Source organism: Malurus melanocephalus, unplaced genomic scaffold (assembly GCF_030028575.1).
Source record: "Malurus melanocephalus ecotype Western Australia unplaced genomic scaffold, MMel_1.1 scaffold_169, whole genome shotgun sequence".
Lineage (NCBI taxonomy): Eukaryota > Metazoa > Chordata > Aves > Passeriformes > Maluridae > Malurus > Malurus melanocephalus.
The window spans coordinates 291,434-311,042 of NW_026623401.1; the positions used below are offsets into that span (position 1 = coordinate 291,434).

General features: G+C 45.7%; 1 protein-coding gene across 1 annotated transcript in view; it reads right to left on the minus strand.

The window, feature by feature from the left end:
* The window catches only part of MAP2K5 (mitogen-activated protein kinase kinase 5), a 111,295-nt gene that overhangs the window by 73,103 nt on the left and 18,583 nt on the right, over positions 1 to 19,609 (minus strand). The window contains exons 6-9 of the mRNA XM_057372270.1: positions 18,867 to 18,934; positions 16,007 to 16,055; positions 10,561 to 10,625; positions 1,078 to 1,117 (exon numbers count right to left, since the gene is read on the minus strand). Of these exons, the coding sequence (XP_057228253.1) occupies positions 1,078 to 1,117; positions 10,561 to 10,625; positions 16,007 to 16,055; positions 18,867 to 18,934 (222 nt within the window). The remainder of the gene's footprint in view (positions 1 to 1,077; positions 1,118 to 10,560; positions 10,626 to 16,006; positions 16,056 to 18,866; positions 18,935 to 19,609) is intronic.

Below are 19,609 nucleotides of genomic sequence, written 5' to 3' on the forward strand. Positions count from 1 at the left end.
AGCACCAGGACCAACCCGACCTGGAGCAGCTCAGACCAGAGGAACCCTCAGTGCTGAGCTCACCCCTCACCCTTCCTCACCTGATATTCTATAAATACAGATTTATCATAGTGATAATACATACTATCCTATAKAATACATATAATATATATTATATAACTATAAATTAATATATTGTATATAATATCTATAATTCTATACAATTCCCAAACCTCCAGGAGTTAGGGAACGTTCATCCTCCACCAGGACTCCCCAAACCCGGGAAAAAAAGGAGGTGAAATTGCTGGGAAAGGCTTTTGCCACAGGGAGGGGATTTCAATTAACCTTGCAAAGGGTGAACTTGTCCCTCCTGCCTGAATTCCCCAAATTCCCTGCATTTCCTGGTGCTCCAGCTCCTCTCCAGGCATGCTCTGAGGGCATCCAGGCATGGATGGAGCTTGGAAAAACTCATTTGAGGAGCTTTTTTAAATCCATACTGAAAGCTTTAATTATGAAAAAATAATATTTCTTGCATTTTCTATTCTTTTGTGCCTCTCACAATCAGAGAATTCCTGCCCAACCATTCCTGACAGGTTCAGGAAGCTTGGATACCACTCCAAAGGCTTTTCAAAATTACTTTCCCCCAAATTTTTCTCCAGTTTCTACAATTAGGAGTTATCAGGATGTTATTCCTGTGTTTTCTGCCCATATCAAGTCCAGCAGGAAAAAATTTGCTTCCCTGCAACTCACAGGAAAATCAAAAAGCAGCTACAGCGTTGCTATTCTTTTACCAATTTTAACTGAATTACAGAAAAAATTGGGATTTATCTGAACCTAAAGATTTAATCCARACAAGGAGCCCAACTGCACTTGGAAACACCCATGGAGACAACAAGGTGGCACCTCCAGACAATTCCATGTGGGAAAATCCTGGATTTTGGAAATCTGTGCTCAATGGCAATGACTAAATTTCCAGGCTGGGGTTTTCCTGCTTAAATTAATTAATTTCCTGTAATAAACCAAATTGAGATCCAACCATCACAGGAAATCAAGGTCAGAAAAAGCTGGAAAGAAAGAAAAAAATCTGGAATTTCTTACCTTCACTGCCAGGATTTTCCCACTTCGGACATGGTATGCCCTGYGTGAGGRAAAAAYGAAATAATTTCAGATCAYRYAAAATTCCCTCTGTAAGAATGTGAACTAAACCAACGAATTATGGCCAATTCTTTGTCATAACTCAAGAACCTGCAGAAAATACCRGCAAAAYTGAAWTTCTGCATTTATTTTAGGATTASAGGGTGAATATAAAGGTGGAAAGARTAATTGTTAATGTTCACAGGTACCCCAAATAATTTCCCAGGGTATTCCAACAGTGAAGAAGAAAAGCTTTGAAAGCTGGGGTTTTCTGCTTGTAAAATCATCCCAGGCAGGGTGCAAGTATTTAATCTTCTTTATAACCCCAAGTGCTTCCCTAATTCCTGGTAACAGCTTGGAAGTTCCTAAAAACTTTATCAACAACCCCAGTAACAAACTAAACCTTAACCAATAGCACTGATAACAATTTAATAACTCTTGGATAAACTTTTATGTAAAAAGTGGCATAGAGGGCAATTTTTAAAAAAGAGGGTTTAAAAGGCAGAGGGAAAAATATCAGTGATTTAATACTAGTGTGGAAAAGGAGATCATTCATGGGAGCTTTGATAGAGGAGGAGCTGCATCCCTGAATCCAGGAATCAATGAACCTGTGAATTCATTAATCCATGAATCCTTGAACCCATGAATTCATTAATCTGTGAATCCATGAATTCATTATTCAGTGAATCCTTGAATGCATGAATTCATTAATCTGTGAATCCCTGAATCCCCAAATCTGTGAAGCCATGAACCCAGGAACCTGTGAATTCATGAATCTGTGAATCCAAGAATCCATGAAAGCAAAAATCCAAGAATCTGTGAACCCACGGTCCCGTCAATCCATGAATCCTTGAACCCATGAATCCATGAATCCTTGAATCCATGAACCCACAAATCCATGATTCCATGAATCCCTAAATCCAAAAACAGGAACTGGGGATGAACCAACACTCTGGCTTTAGGAAGAGCAGGAACACTGACATGATGAAAGGTCAGCAAAAGCTGCTCAACGTCTGTGGCTCCATAGGGCGCACCCGGCCGGTTGGGCAGCTCAATTATCCGAGGAAAGCCGATCCTTTTTCCAYGGGAGAAGCAGCTCTCCAGTATCCAAGGGAAGGAGGAGGGAAGGCCTGATGATTTAATTATGGTGCACGCCAACTCATCCGTGAAGGCCGGCTCGGGTTCCCGGCCAGCACAGAGCCCGGGTTGGGTTTCCGGAGCGCTGACAGCGCCCAGTGAACATTTAATTATGGCCGGGAACCGGATCCCACAGGAGCAGGGAGCCCRGGGATGGAGCCTTTGGAATGCCAGGCTGCCCGGGAGAATGGGAATTGTTCACTCYGGGCATCTCAGCTGTCCTGCCCTGCCCCAGCACAAAGGGATGGATGAGAGCAACGGGAGCTTTGGTTACACCAAAACACAACCCTACACCTTTAATTAACAGCCACCGCTTCAATTARGCCAGAGCTGCTGCAGTAATTACCCCTTCCCAGGAGTGGGGAGGGAAAAAGGGGTTTCTTGAATCTTTTTCAAGGATGTTCTTGGAAGGTGGAATTGATCATTTTGGTCACCATCAGCAATGCTAAAGCTTGAATTWAAAACCTTTATGCAGCTTCTAAAATGAATAAAGGTATTATTTTCTGAAAAAAATCCCACGGGATAACAAGTCCAGCACAGGGAAAAGCAGATTTTAGTCAATCCATGGATGTCTGTGAAGGCAATATTCCCACCCAAAGTGGCATCTCCCAAATTTCGGTGCCACCTCCAAAAGTGAAGCAACCAAACCCATATTGTAGGAGCAGAGAAACAGAGCAGAATCCCAAAGATTCCTCAGCAACTCAGAATGTTTCAGGGAACACATTTAAAACCTTCCAGGATGGCAGGAAAATTAAAAAAAACAGCTAATAAATCCTTAACAGCAGCTAATAAATTCATATAAATAGCTTAGATGGCAAACAGAAGTCTTTTCTCAGAGCACCCATTTTACATCCACCCTGTGAGAAATTGCACTGAAGCCCCATAGGAGCTGCAGGATGCTGTGGCTGTGGGGTAATTCCTTTCCTGAACCAACCTCAGGCTGAAGCTGTGGTCAGCTCAAGGGAAACACTGATTTCCAATTTGTTTCCTAATTTTTAATTGCAAACCCCATGCCTGCATGGGAGTGACTGGACAGTGCTCACCCCATGAGCAGGGTGGAGTTTGCAAAGATTCCCGAGCGTTTCTCATCAAACAAAACCTCTTCTCACTATAAGCTGAGGTTATTCTTACATTAAATCTCAAAATAAACAGTCTCTACATAGAAAAATYCATAAAAAATTATCCTCTTAGATAATTTTTCCTCAGAACAGCCCTGAAGGAGCCTGSAGCAGCCCRRRATCWGCTTCCYACCWGCTCCCTCYGGCCACCAGGACYCAGCCTTTCATTTTTTYCCCCCCACAATGGCCATGGAAACAATTTCTAATCCATAAGAGATTCCTTGGCAAGCCTAAATGATTCAAGGGAAAGCCATGACCTGTCTGCCATGCCAATGAGTCAGTGCCTTCCAGCTCTGGAAATATAACCAACATCAGCAAAGATGACAAAATGATGGAGTGACAGCCCSAGCCAGCGGCGAGGGGGCTGTGGGATCCAGGGATGCAGCCCTGGGAGCAGGGAAAGCTGAGGCTGGAGCCACGAGGRGCTGGGGACCAGGGATGGAGGGATTTGAAGCAACAGATTGTGGCAAAAAGTGCATTACACTGTGGGGACGGAAATGAAGGGTTGAACGTGAGGAGCTGCTCAGCCTGGAGAGGAGAAGGATCCAGGGAGAGCTCAGAGTCCCTTCCTGAGCATTTTTGTGAGACATGGAGCCATTTCTTCGGGGGCTAAAGGAAGCTTCCACAATATTGACTGCACATTCCTGTCCAGAGAGCTGCTCTGAGGGCTGGAGCCAGGCTGGGAGAGCTGGGAATGCTCCCCTGGGGAAGGGAAGGATCCAGGGAGAGCTCAGAGCCCCTTGCAGGGCCTAAAGGGGCTCCAGGAGAGCTGGAGAGGGATGGGGACAAGGGATGGAGGGACAGGACACAGGGAATGGCTTCCACTGCCAGAGGGCAGGGATGGATGGGATATTGGGATGAAATTCTTCCCTGTGAGGGTCAGGCCCTAAGCTCAAACACAAACTCCCATTTCCCAGATCAGCTCCATCCTCCCGGCCAAGGACGTCCAACACCACCAAAAAACAGCTTTAATTTAAGAATCACCCAGTTCCTAATTAAACAGCCCCGGGCAGCTGGCTGGGCACATTTTAATCAGTTTCAATAACATATTGATTGGAGACTGAAGCTTAAAAATTAAAAGTAAAAAGATGAGCGGGGAATTGTCCCGTCTCGGGCCGGCAGTGGAGCCCTCGGTAAATAACTCCTCCTGTAACCATCAGCTAAATGAACACTCCAATACTGCGCCACAAAGTCTTCTGCAAAATTACTTTAACTAACAAGCAGGAATTTATCAGCTTCAGCCAAAATCGATGCTGAAATCAATTTGAACACTGGTTGTGTCTAAAGGGGCTCATTGGCAATTTAGGGAAATTACACCATGTAAATGCCTGTGCTTTAATTGAACAGCTTCATCAACGAGCCTGTGATTGCTGTCCGTTCATTTATTTACTCTGGCTGCAGCTCTGCAGAGGAATGGCTTTTGTCAGAGCCCAAGGAGGTGCTTTATCTTCATTTCATGCACTTCTGTGCAGAACGGATCCTACRGGGCGGGCGAGCAGGGCAYGGGGAGGGAGTGACCAAAGAGCACYGGGCAGTCCARTTCCAACCCTGCTGGGGATGGGGGAATCCAGGGGGACATTCCCAACCCAGGGATTGCWGCTCCAGGGCTTTTCAGAGGGAAACTGAACCAACAAACACAACCAAAAAGAAAAACAGGAAATGAAGGCAGTCCTGSAGAGGAAATAATGGGAATTATTTCCTCCATGGCTGCACCACAGGAATTAGGGGAGATGGAATTTCTTCAAATGGTCCCAACAAGACACCCATCCTGCCTGTGCTCCCTTCCTTGAGCCTGGGCTGGGACAAGCCCTGKGGGTTAAGGGTTGTGGGAACCTCCCTGGGGTCACCCAGTGGTGAAGCCACGAGGGGCAGCCCTGGATTGGGAACCTGGGGCTCTGTTCTTGCTCCTGTCACCACTCTGCTGCCTYGGGAAAGGGATTTCATCTCTGGCTCCATCTGCCCTCAGCAAAAGGGTCACAATAATCTGAATTCAAGGATTTCAGAAAGAGGGAAATGATAGATTCTGATGTTACACCTRYGTTGGAGAAAGGAAGGMWCCAGGGAGAGCTCAGAGMCCYTTCCAGGGCCTRAAGGGGCTCCAGGAGAGCTGGAGAGGGACTGGGRACAAGGGATGGAGGGACAGGACAYAGGGAATGGCTTCCCAYKGCCAGAGGGCAGGGATGGATGGGATATTGGGAWGGAATTATTCCCTGGGAGTGGGGGAGGCCCAGAAATGGAATTCCCAGAGMAGCKGTGGCTGYCCCWGGATCCCTGGCAAYGTCCCAGGCCAGGCTGGAACACCCTGGGATGGTGGGAGCTGTCCCTGCCCATGGAATGGGATGAGTTTTAASGTCYTTCCAACCCAAWYSATYCCWGGATTCCATGATATYCACAYGGAAAACCAGGAACAAAGGAATGSGGGAGARCAACGGCTCTGCCAAGGTTTGGGCTGGGYTCCCACAACATCTGAGGAGCTTCCAAAGGACAAACCAGGACCACAGAGGCCCTTCCTGCAGCTCCAGGAGGTGGAGTCACAGACCTCACACAACWCCCAGGAAATCCCAGGAGGATGTGCCCTGCCCTAAACTGAGCTCCTGGAACATCGGGAGCTGTGGATGAGCCAGGACAGGCCAGCCTTGCTCAGCCCAAGCACCTCGTGGCAACAGCAAACGATTCCACTGTTAATTAATACTACTAATTAATATATTGATATCAATATGAGTATTTATCAAATCATCCAGCTATTTCATTACCATCCCAGCGCATGGAGCTGAATCCCACCCAGCTCCCTGTCCCCAAACACAGCTCAGCCTCCTCCAGCTCCTGTCCCCAAGCACAGCTCAGAGCCCTGCTCCAGGGCTGCCAGAGCTTCCCCAGCAGGGCCAGAGCATCCCCAGCCCTCACCCAGGGCACAATTCTAGGCTATGGAGCTGCCCTGCCCAATCCCATCCCAATCCCATCCCATCCCATCCCATCCCCCACCCTGCAGTTACTGTGCTAATGGGGCACCCCAGGGCTGGCTGAGATGGGGAATGCAGGGATGGGCAGATGCTGGAATGTGTCACCAGACTGCAGAATCGCTCAGGGAAATTGCTCTGACAAATTAAACTTCCCCATTTATCCCGGTTTTCCAGGCTCTCCAATTCCTGGGATGGGACATCATCCACAGCCGCTTCTCTTCCAATTACTCAACTCACAAGTGAAGCCTTCTGCTTTCCCAGCCTTTTGCTGAGATGGAAACTGATTTTCCCATTCCTTCCCTCTCTCCTAGACCCTGGTAATTCTCAAATTAATGAGGGCATTGCCAGGGCTTTATGTTTATTTTGGTGCAGGGAGTTTTATGCTCCTGCTGCCAGAGACTCTGACTGAACCCAYGGAGTTACAGACCCCACACAGCTCCTGCTGCAAAATAAATCCCAGGAGGCTGTGCCATGCCCTAAACTCAACTCCTGGAACATCTCACTCTTCCTTTCTCCTTGAAAAACAAAAACTGGGAAACATGAAATACGAATAAAACATTCATTTTGCCTCTATAGAAAGGAAATAATGAAGATTTAAACATGCCACATGAGTAAGAAGTGACAGAGTAATTATTGCCAGAGATAAACATCACTACCTTGCAATTTTTAGGTTCAAAATCTACACAATTAAGGATGTGAGGTCTAAATAATTTCATGGAGCTGCTCCTGAGGCTGGCAGAGCACATCCACACATTCTACATTAACCTAAGGAGGGATCTCCTCTGAGCAGACTCTGCTGGAGCCCAAAGCAGCAGCACAAAGCACAACCTTTCCATGTCTTTTGGACTGACCAGGCAATAATTTGCTCCAAAATAAAGCAATTTCAGCAAATCCACAGATGTCCTACCATACAGTTTGAACAGCGCATTGTGCACCTCACCAGGTTCTATGAATGAGCTGGCAGCTGAGTTTCCAAAAATGCACAGAATTGGACTTAAAAACTCCACAGACAGTGGGAATCAGGGTTGATGACACAACCTACACATAGCACATGGCAAACAGCACAGCAGCACAGCCAGGGGTTCTCAGGCTTTGCTACAGCACATTTCAGCCCTTTCTCGACAATCTTTACCCAAAACAGGGCACCCTCTGCCCACTGAGCAGCAGTGGGAGAATCCCTGCTTCCTGCTGGAATATCCAATATACAGCAGTGGAATAATCCCTGCTTTCTGCTGGAATATCCAATATACAGCAGTGGAAGAATCCCTGCATTCTGCTGGAATATCCCATACACTGCAGTGGAAGGATCCCTGCTTCCTGCTGGAATGTTCTATGGACAGCAATGGAAGGATCCCTGCTTTCTGACTGAATATTGAACAGGCAGTCTGGGCTCGTTTTCTGTTTTCTCACATATTTTTGAACATGCAAGCAGCCAAGGCTAATTAACTGCTTTGGCCATACCTGACACYGGAATTTTCATCGTTCCTTAATTAAGCGAAGCACGGATCAAAAGGCARGGGGAGAAGAGGACGCCAAGGAACCATCAAATCCCTTCTTTWCAGAACAGGAAAAAACCCTCGGATTCAGCAAGTTCCCCCTAGAAATATTGCCATAAAGTATTGATTTTTTCAGCGGGCTCAATTGACTGAAAAGTTGTTTGGATAGCAATACGGGCCRAGCCAATATCGCGGAACAATTCCGGCCGCACGCGGTAATCAAGTGCATTCCCCAAGTATAATTATCCTGTCATAAAAACAAAGCTGGGACACCTCCTCTCCGAGCCATAAAGCAGCTGTGGCTGTAAAGAACCCAAATAAATGAAATCCATCCCCTAACCAAACGCAGAGCAGCCCCACCTCCCCTCTGCAGCCGGGAGAAGTGATCAATACTTCAATCTCCGCCAACGATTCCGATGGAATCAACTGCGTTCCCACGCAGAAGGGAGGTTGGGAAATTTTTGCTCGGCCTCGTTCCCCAAGCACCGGGAACATGTCGCTGCCATAATGGATATGAGTTGGGATAAAGGGCTGGGAAGAGAGGGGAAATAATAAAAAAAAAAGAGGACAACAAAAAGAAACCCCAAAAAAAGGGCATAGGCGGGCTTGGTGTTGGGCTGCAAATCAATGGCCAGCGCTGCGGGAGGGAACCAGCCCGACCCCTGCAATTCATTCCACCTGACAAATGTTCATTGATTTATGGGAATATAAAACATCCCCGGGCTGCTGGCTCCGGCCGGGGCGATCCGGGAGCGCTCCCGCAGGAATTCCCCGTCGGGGTGTGGGTGCTCCGAGACAGGGAGAGGTGAGAGCCTGTTGGAAAAGGGGGATTGGTCCAGGGTGGGAGCTCTGGYACAGGGCTGGGAGAGCTGGGAATGCTCCCCTGGGGAAGGGAAGGATCCAGGGAATCCTTCAAGGACCTGAAGSGGCTCCAGGAGARCTGGAGAGGGACTGGGGACAAGGGATGGAGGGACAGGACACARGGAATGGCTTYCMMYKSCMRRRGGSMRGRAKWGRWKGGRWWWTKKGRARGRAWTYYYCMMYKKKRRGGTGATGAGGCCCAGGAATGGAATTCCCAGTGAAGCTGTGGCTGCCCCTGGATCCCTGGAATGTCCAAGGCCAGGTTGGAGAACCCTGGGATGGTGGGAGGTGTCTCTGCCCATGGAATRGGATGGGATTTAAGTTCCCATCCAAACCAAACCATCCCAGGATTCCGTGATAAGGTCGGAAACATCCCCACACGGAGAAGCGCCCACTCCCTGGAGCAGGCTGGAATTATTCCTGGCCTGGAGCAACTCTGAGGTCCCTGCAGCAGCTGAGTTGAGATAAAAACAGGATACAAAGGAATAAAAACACCAGGAACAGCTCCCTGAGCCAGGAGAGGCCTCTTGCCTGTCCAGAGAGGACTTCCCCATCCTATGGCACCGGGAATGTCACAGTGACCCCCTCCAGGGGATCCCAGCCCAGCCCCACTGGACACACAGGGTGGGGTCAAACAGGGAATGTCCAGCTCCCCATCCCCCTTCGTCCTCATTTCCCGTGTGAGCCTTCCCTGTCTCTTCTGGCACCAAGAAGTCCCTGAGTGAGCTTTAAAGCCYGACATCCTCAAATCCATAATAAAATACGGAAAAACACCATTTCCTCAAGTTCCTTGGCCTAGGAATAATCTGCTCCAAGTGAACATCCAGGAGATTTCTGAACCACATCCCACCCCCAAGGCCAACCTGATTTTAAGGCTCCATTCCAAGTGATTTTGCTCCTTGGARCAAAGGAAGTCCATTCCCATCAAACCTTCTCCAAGGAGGAATTGTTTGCAGCATTGGCAGCCAATTAGAAACGAAATAAATGCACCGTAGCTTTTAAAACATTTTAGGGGGAAAAAAGATGCTAATATCCAAGATAAAATGTGTGAGGTATAAACAAAAGCCTAATGGGATGCTGGGGTACTGTATATGGTAAACAGCTCTCTGGAGGAAACCTTTATCGCTCCCTCAGGGCTTTCTCACAAAGTATGGATTTGTTAATTCCCACTGGAATATTTTTCATAGCCCAGTGCAGACTGTTAAGGAGCAGATATGAAATGGGGGGTTGGAGATGTGCGGGAGGAGGGGTTTCACCTGCACAGAATTGAAACGAGCCCATCCCACTGGTGTCACCCATCCCATCAGTGTCACCCATCTCATCAGTGTCACCCCATCCCATCAGTGTCACCCCATCCAATGGTGTCACCCCATCCCATCAGTGTCACCCATCCAACGGTGTCACCCCATCCAACGGTGTCACCCATCCCATCAGTGTCACCCATCCAACAGTGTCACCCATCCAATGGTGTCACCCCATTCCATCAGTGTCACCCATCCCACTGGTGTCACCCCATCCCATCAGTGTCACCCATCCAACGGTGTCACGCATCCCATCCCGATGGTGCAATTCCCAGGAAGGCTGTGCTGAGCCAGCAGGAATTACGGATCCTGGAGATAATTCCCAGTGCTCCAGCCCATCCCAATCCCACTGGTGCACCATGAACTCCTTACTTTGCAAAGACTCAGAGCTGCGTTAAAACCAGGATAAAAAACTCCAATGGATAAAACACCTTGAGAACGACCCCAAAGTTTACACCCAGAATTCCTTTCCTGCAGAGCTCCAAGGGCCCATCCAATCCATCCATCCCCCAAAGGGTAAAAACACCGTTAAGCCCTATTTTCCTCCAACTCTCCAGCGCAATTCCCCACTCACTTGTAGACGGTGCCGCCGTTGCCGTGGCCGAGGATGTCTCGGTATCGGATGTCTTGTTCATTCATCTCCACAAGAAAGAAAGAAAAACAAAAGGGATGTCAGGCTGGGGATGGAAATGTCAAGGAAAAGCAACTCCGGGCCATAAACAACGAGCGGGCTGGGTCATCCCAAGTTCAGCCGCAACAACGGCGAGATCAATACAACATTTGCTGTCCAATTTATAAAAGACGATACCAAGGGACAAAGTGATGGAAAGTTTAATGACAATTTGTTTGCCTGGGTCATTTCATTAAAGTTTGATAAAAGGTGTCAAAACGGAATGATGGAGCGGAGCTCGGGAGGGTCAGGGCGCGGGGAGGGGATGGGAAAAGGGGCACCGGGGCCGAAGTTGGAGGGGAACGGGGACGATCCCGCAGTGGGAGTGGGGCTGGAAAAGTTTTGGGTTTATGCAGCAATTTAGTCAGTAATTGAGCCTAATTGAGGGGCAGTTCTGCAGAGCTTGGTTTGTACAGCTTTTATCTGAAGCATGGCTTTAATAAACCAGTCTGGAATTGCAAAAAAATTTATCAATTTTTTTTTTAAATACACAGTTAATCCTTTGTCTCAATCTTTCTGCTCACTGGGACAACCCTCCAGACTTGATGGGATTCTCAGAAATTCAGCAGCAGCTGAAACCAGCCCTGTACATTGCCATTTCCTGAATTTTGTTTTTTTTAAATATGGATTTTACAGCAGTTTGTATTGCTCAAGAAGCRATTCCAATGTAAAATTACACTTCAGTCTTCTCCTGGACAAACACAATTATTCTGATTTTGCACCCATTAAAAAAGGCACTTTGTAATGCACATTCACACTTTAAAACAAACACTTTAATCACAAATCATTCTGGGCTAAAACCATTTTTCTTTTCCAAAAAAATTCCCTCCCTTGCCTGATCATTTCAAGCAGTAAATGTTTGGGTAAATCCTGCTTTGGAAAGCTATTTTCCTAGGAAACATCAACTCATTTTTAGTAATTATTTGTATTTTATGGGACAGACACCAAGTTAAATATTTCACATGGCCTGGCTGCTTAAAGATGTCATTTTTGTGTCTCARCACAAGTGATGATAACAAGTTCCAATGTCCTGAAGAGTCAATACTCAGCATTTCTAATGAACAGAAAATGAAATATTTTATTGATTTAAAATAAGTTGTAAGGACAGAAACGATTAACCCAAAATTGATGTCTTCTCCTTTCACTACCTGAGCAAAAAACGTGGAATTGCTACTCAGTGATGTGAAAACCTGAGTTCTGAGGCAAGTCTAAATAGAAAGTGATTATTTTAACATTTATTTATAGTTAAACCTGGGCCAGGTACCTCGGGAGGGTAAGAAATGGCCCATTCCAACATCAAAKTTTATGATAAAAATCAACACTTACTGTATTCCTGAAAGTTTCCTTCCCTATTGTATCCATCAGAAAATGCAAATAAAAAGTGGGAAAAGATACCCTGAGAAGAACAATCGGTCATCAGTGGGATTTAAAATATGTAAGGAACCTACAGTGGAACCCTTGCACCAAAAATAATTTCACTCAGGCTGCAGGCTTGGAAATTTTAAGGAGTTTTGAAATTTTGCTATTCCAAGCTGGAAGAAGTCTTGGAGGGAACAACAAACTCCTTCTGTTTTCCCAGTAATGTCCTTCCGAACCAAACACCCCAAAGAGAAATCAAAGAAACCCACAGAGCCATGAATAAATTTGTGGGTTAAAATATCATTTTCAATATCATAAGAAGAGGTACCTAATCTTGATTTTCTTTTTTTTTTAGTGAGTTTAAGTCACATTTTTAATATCATAAGGAGAGATTTGATTTCAAACCCAACCTTTTTGCTTCTTGTAGGGCAAAAGAAGAATTTTTGGWGGTTCCTCAAGTTGCAAACACCAAATTGAGCAGAAYTGGAGACATAAAGCACATTTCCTCYTGCCTGCTCCCCACTGGGAAAAGGGAGAGTTTTCCCCACATCATTCCCTAAAAGACAGGGACAAGAGCAGCTCCATCCTCTGAGGCTTGTGACCAGCACAAAGGGCAACCAGAAATCCAGGGAAAACCAGGAATGCTGGGGTGGGAGGGCTACCAGAAATCCAGGGAAAACCAGGAATGCTGGGGTGGGAGGGAAACCAGAAATCCAGGGAAAACCAGGAATGCTGGGGTGGAGGGAACTCTGCAGCTGAAGGGAGATAAAGTGGGATTTACTGGCTCCAATAAAGCTGCCAAATGCATGGGGGGATTCATTCATTTTACTGGGAAAACAGGATTCTCCTTCATAAAAGGCTCCCCTAATATCAAATCTGCAAACCCAGCCTGAATTCACCCCAAAATTGAGGGAATTCATGGAAAAGCTGCCAAAAACACAGGGGGATTAATTGATTTTCCTGGGAAAATGGGATTCTCCATCATAAAAGGATCCCCTAATAACACTGGGAAGGCTGGAATATCAAACCTGCAAACCCAAAATTGAGGGAATTCACAGAAAAGCTGCTGAAAGCATGGGGGCATTCATTCATTTTCCTGGGAAAACGGGATTCTCCTTCATAAAAAATTCCCCTAATAACAGGAAGGGCAGGAATATTAAAAACCCAGCTGGGATTGGTCCCAAAATTGAGGGAATTCACAGAAAAGCTGCCAAAATCATGAGAGGATTCATTCCTTTTACTAGGAAAATGGGATTCTCCATCATAAAAGGCTCCCCTAATATCAAATCTGCAAACCCAGCCTGAATTCACCCCAAAATTGAGGGAATTCACAGAAAAGCTGCCAAAAGTATGGGGGGAATAATTCATTTTCCTGCGAAAATGGGATTCTCCTTCATAAAAAACTCCCCTAATAACAGGGAGGGCAGGAATATTAAAAACCCAACTGGGATTGACCCCAAAACTGAGGGAATTCATGGAAAAGCCAAGCAGGCTCCACTTAGGGAGCAGCCAACAAAACACCCCTGGTTTATTCTGGGCTGGGACTGACACCAGCGCCCACCTCTCGTAAATCATTCAAATCCAAAGCCCAATTAACGCTGATTGGGGTGAGGAGCCCGAGCTGAGGCAATCACGGATCTGGGAGCAGCCAATTGAGGAGATTTAGTAAATCCCACTCGACAGAACAGGGGCTAATGGGGAAACACGGGGCTGGCAAATGTTCCTTATGAAGTGCTGACACTCTATCAATGCCGGATCGATGGGTGGCATTTACCCTGAGTGACAGGGAAGAAATAAATATTTATATCCCATCACCTGTATCAATGAAGGCCGGCAGAAAGCTATTTCTAGGCTGTCAATATTTGATTATCTTGAAGAATCGTGCCCCCCTCCTTTTCAGGATTAATATGAATTCTTTATTAAACCTCGACGGGAGCTGCTGGAGGAATAGAGTTAGGAGTGCCTCAGAGCTGGAGCTGCCAAAAAATAATCAAAAATAATGGCYCAGGCTATATTTAACTAATAGTAAGTGTGACTTAATCCCCCAAAATGAACAGAAATTAAAGTTACAGCTAGAAACCCATCTCCAGCTGGGGATTTGTGAACAAATCCTACAGAACACAAACCACTTGCTCTCAAAAAAACCCAAATTAACTCCCATCAGGGTGACTAAATGGTAGTGCTAGAACTTAATTCTTACTTTCTTTTAGTGGGTTTAAGTAGCATTTTCAATACTGTAAGAAGAGGTACTTAATCCTTATTTTCTTTTTTTTAGTGAATTAAAGTCACATTTTAATATTGTAAGGAGAGGTACTTAATCCCTATTTCCTTTTTTTTAAGTGAGTTAAAGTAACGTTTTTAATATCATAAGTAGTACTTAAGCCTTATTTTCCTTTTTTTTCTTAAGTGAGTTTAAGTATCATAAGAAGAGGTACTCGAAGCCTTATTTTGTTTTTTTTAGYGAGTTAAAGTAACATTTTTAATATCCTAAGGAAAGGTTTGGTTTTAAAATTCTAAACCACAAGAAACAAATCTGTGAATGTCTTGCAGGGCACACCAACCATTGGTTTTTTGTTTTTCAGAAGAAACAAAATGCCTAATTCAGGGAGATTCTGCTCACATTCCGTGAAAATATTTTAAAATTCATCAGTAGTATTGGAGTAAGCACCAACTTCTAAAATTTAATGTAAAAATTCTGACAGAAATTCAACACAAATCCATTGATTTACCTGCGAATTTTGCAACATGAACCAATCATCTGGCAGCAATTTGTGAAAATTTGTGAGTCCTGAACTCCAACTCTGACTAAAAGCTCCAATTCCCAGCTGCATTCCAGGGATTTCCTGGGGCTGGGCTCACATTTTGGACAGGGACTCCCACTGATCCCCCCCAAAATTCCAGGTGAGGCCACCCCAAAGCTCAGCCTTCACCCTCCTGCCCYGCTCAGCTCCAATTCCTGACTGCTGGAATGAGGCTGGGAGAGGTCACTGTGTGAAAGCGCAGAATTGGCATCAGGGATAATTAAGATTTCAGTCCTGGGAAGGGGAGGGGAAGTGAGGAGCAGTTCAGGAAATCAATGGGAGCCTTTTATCTGCGGTGACACCGATGTCTCAGGAGGTGGTGCCTAAAGAGGCAGCTCAGGGGACCAGGCTGCCAAGGGGCTCAGCAGAGAAAAAATTAAAATATATTTATTGGGCTGCTTGAGGAGCCAGGCTCCTTTTAGGGCAGTCCTATTTAACTGTGTGTATTTAGTATCATTCCAATTCCATTTAATTGTGTATTTTTAATATCATTCCACTTCCATTTAATTGTGTATTTTTAATATAATTCCAATTCCATTCATTCAGCTCAAAATGGGGGAAAAAAAGAAATTGGCAGCATTTGTCCACTTGTCCAGCACTTGGTGCATTAAAGATCCATTTCGGGGGCCAAGGGGTGAATGCTGGGAGCAGGAAGAGAAGAATGAGCTGCTGTTCTACAATCTTAGGGTTTTTTTGGGTTGATTGGCTGGATTTTTTGCGTTTTTTTAAAAAAGAGTTTACAGCAGGGAATTGTAGAATTGTTTATGTTGGAAAAAAAGCTTTAAAATCAAGTCTAAACATGAATTTAACACCACATAAAGGGGCAGAGTGGCCTTAAGGTGAAGGAGGGCAGGGATGGGTGGGATAATGGGAAGAAATTCCTGACTGGGAGGGTGGGGAGGGGCTGGGCTGGAATTCCTAGAGAAGCTGTGGCTGCCCCTGGATCCCTGGAATGTCCAACGCCAGGCTGGATGGGGCTTGGAGCAACCTGGGACATTGGGAGGGGTCCAGGGAAGAGATGGGATTTAAAATCATTTCCAATCCAAACCATTCCAGGATTCTGAAGAGAATCCAGACAGCACTCAGCAGTTCCTTGCAGGAACCTGCCCAATATCCAGAACCTGCCCAATATCCAGGAACCTGCAGCCCGAAGGCAGAGATGAGGTGTGCAGGAAGCTCAGTGCACCTACCTGGCCATTGGCAAGGATTTTCTTCAGCTCTGCAGAGGATTTTTTTAAGCTGGAAAAGATAAAAACCAAACAAGAGGCAATTATTTTTACTGACCAGGCCGTGCCGCTCGGTCAGATGGAGCAGAGCCGGGAGAAAGGAGGGGAGCTTGTGATTCCACATCCTGATGGGATGGAACTGGAAGGGGAAGGTGTGGGGAGCATTGCCCAGACAGCAGGAATGGAGCAGCAGTGAGCAGCTCAGAACAAATCAATGCATTTTTCACCTTCCCAAAGCAGCCGGCTCAGCTCAGCCGGACCGTGCAGCCCATGGTTCTACAGCTCAGGAGGGAAATCAGAAAAGGATGTTCTCATACGTCAGGGGATTCAAAAGTGACAGGGAAAGAAGGTTCACAGCCCGATTTCAGGTGCCCTGAGTGGTTTCAGAGCTCCCCCAGGCATTACTGCTCAATAATTCTGAGGATCTCAGCTCAAGGCTGTGCTGCCAGCAATGCCCCACCACCTCCACCAACCACAGGGAAGCAGGAGAGCACAATTCCTGATTTAGGAATCTCAAGACGCACCTAAATCCCTGTGGGAAGACCAGCTTTCCATGAGCACCCACTCCAGCTCAGCCTGCCAAATCCCTGTGCTTTTCCAGAAGAACCCACTCTCAACTCACCACACCAAAACAACTCACTTGAATTTTTCCTAAGAGAACTTTAACAAACCYCAACTCTCTGCTTGGTGAGTTCAAGGGTAAAATCCCTTCCAACTCTTGCCACCCACTCACAGAATTCTGCTTTTTACCTCCTTCCCTTACAAACTGTTTCTTGGAGCTTCAACACAACAAACTGCCTGGGCAGCAGCGTCTGCAAAACTTCATCTCAAAGGCACATTCTGCTCTTATTACTGAAGTTAAAAAAGAAAAAAGAAAAAAAAAAAAAGTACAAAATAATATATTCTTGAAAGGCCTGTGCACGTGTCTTGATCACAGATCATTATTAACAGGAACAGTGAAAACACAGATTTCATATTTTGGTGGCTTTGTTCTTTAATAGGCCTCTTGTTCCCACGACTGCTTTAAAGCAAAATTAAGTTTTCCAAGGAAACATAAGTTGATCTTGTCATCTTTCATGACTAACAATTTGTGAACATGAAACAAAAGAGAGACTTTCAATTACTTCAAAAACAAAACTCCCGGCGCAGAAGGTTTCGGAAAAGGAACGGCAATTAACCACTAGAGAAGGTGACAAGAACCTTCTGGAAGCTTCATTTGCAATGCACTTGAAGAGCGAGCTCAAAGTACAGMGAGTGCTGAAATCCAGAAACAGAAAGCAGCTTTATTTAGCTCAGACTGGGGGGCTGCAGCTTGGAATTTATTATTATTAAGAGCTATTATTTTTAGATTTTAAAAATTTTCTATTTATTATTGTTGTTATATTATTATTGCTAAGTCAGATTTCTTTTCTGTGAAGAATTTGGGGATGGGATCCTAAACGTGGTGGCCCTGAGGGATGGGGCAAATCAGCCAAGCTGGAGTTTTTTATCTCCACCATTGGCAGAGCCACCCAAGGGAGCAGCAAATTGGGTTTGGGGGTGCTTGGTTGGGGTTTCCAGTGGGGCAAAATTCCAGAGGATGGAATCTCCCRTGGTTCCCATAGTGGGAATGGGATTTGTGGGACCGTCCCACCTTCATGAAAAGCACCCAAAATTCACCCTCCAAACATGATCGTGTTCATCTCTGGAAATCCCTCTTTCTCATCTTCACAAAATGCTCTCCAAGAAAAAAGGGAGCAGGATGCCCATGCAGGGRAAAATGGAATTTTATGGGTTTATTAGAATAATACAATAATTGAGGTTGAGAGAGGCCTCCAGAGGTTTTTATTCCCAYAATTCAGATGTGCTCGTGTAGGAAGGAGATGGAGCCAGACTCTCCTTGTTTCTTTTTGAGAAAACAGAAAGGGTTTTTGTAGTTTTTTGCAGGTTTTTAACATCAGTGTTGGGTAATAATGACTTCCTGTAACAGTTCATTACAAGCAAACCCTTATTTCTTACTGAAGCATCCAGCAAACCCTTATTTCTTACTRAAACATCCAGCAAATCCTTATTTCTTCCAGAAACACGCAGCAAACCCCTATTTCTTGCTCAAATACCCAGCAAACCCTTCTTTCTTACAGAAACATCTAGGAAACCTTTCTTTCTTCCTGAAACAACCAGCAAAAYCCTTATTTCTTCCAGAAACACACAGCAAATCCCTATTTCTCCAGCAGCAAACCCTAATTTCTTCCAGAAATACCCAGCAAACCCTTTTTCCTTGCTGCAACACCCAGCAAAATCCTTATTTCTTYCAGAACAYCCAGCAAATCCTTCTTTCTTCTTGGAACACCCAGCAAACTCTCATTTCTTCAGCAGCAAACCCTTCTTTCTTCCAGAAACACTCAGCAAACCATTATTTTTCCAGCAGAAAACCCTCATTTCCTCCTGGAACCCCAGCAAACCCGTCTTTCTCCGGCAGCAAACACCTGGAAAGCTCCAGCAGCCCCCAAGGAATTTATGAACCCTGAACTCTGCCTAAAAATCCCATTTCCCAGCCCCATTCCAGGGATTCCGTGGGACTGGGCACACATTTTGGAGGGGGACTCAGATTTATCCCCCCAACATTCGAGGTGAGGCCGAAAGCCACCCCAACGCTCAGCCTTGACTGCCCCGCTCAGCTCCAATACCTCCGTTTGGGAATGGAGGAGATCCCGCTTCCCCCATCCCATCAGAAAACCCGCTCAGCCCCCAGCTCTGCCCCACCTAGGTTCCATTTGGGACAGGGAGAAGGAAATAAAGGATATAAAGGAAAAGCAGGGAAGGGGAAGAGGAGCTGGGCTCTTACCTATTGCTGGGGAGGGCGTCGGAGGYGGCCGAGGCGCTGCTGTTGGCGGCCCCCGCGCGCGTGTTCACCTGCGGGCAGCGAGAGGAGCCTGAGCGCAGCCCCGCCACGGGGACACCGTGCTAATTAACCTGTAATTTGCCAYGGATTCCTCATCTCGCCGGCGAGGTTAATTAGCTGGTTGCTAGGCATGCCGACGGTGAGGTGTATGTAGGTTAGCGGGCTGCGGCGGCAGCTTCGCTTCGGCAATGACGCTCGAAAAGAGGCGCTAAATCCCTCATTTATCCTCGTTTTAAACCCTAAACAATCATTTAATACCTTTATGATCTTCTCCATATGATTGCAGGAGCAATAAGGAATCAAAACCCTAAAATAATCCTACTGTGGTGCCTTCCACGCTCGGGTAAATGACTGAAATCACAGGAATAGGGTGGGGGATTTAAAAAGCTTTGAAGGGGTGGCAGACATTTGTTGATAAATGAACTACTAAAATTTAAAAACATGATTAGCAGAGGTTAACAACAAAAAGGCAAWCCCATTTTTAATAAAACTATATATAGAAATATAGATATATATAGATATCACAGCTAACRTTTTGCAGATGAAGCCTTCTCCCACCCTCACCCCCCCCCAAAACAAAAAAAAATTATAAAAAAAACCCCTGCTTGTCGGAGCTCAAGAAAGTGCAGTTTTATTTGACATTTCAATAAGTGGAACACAGCATTACAAATCCATCTAACTTTCCT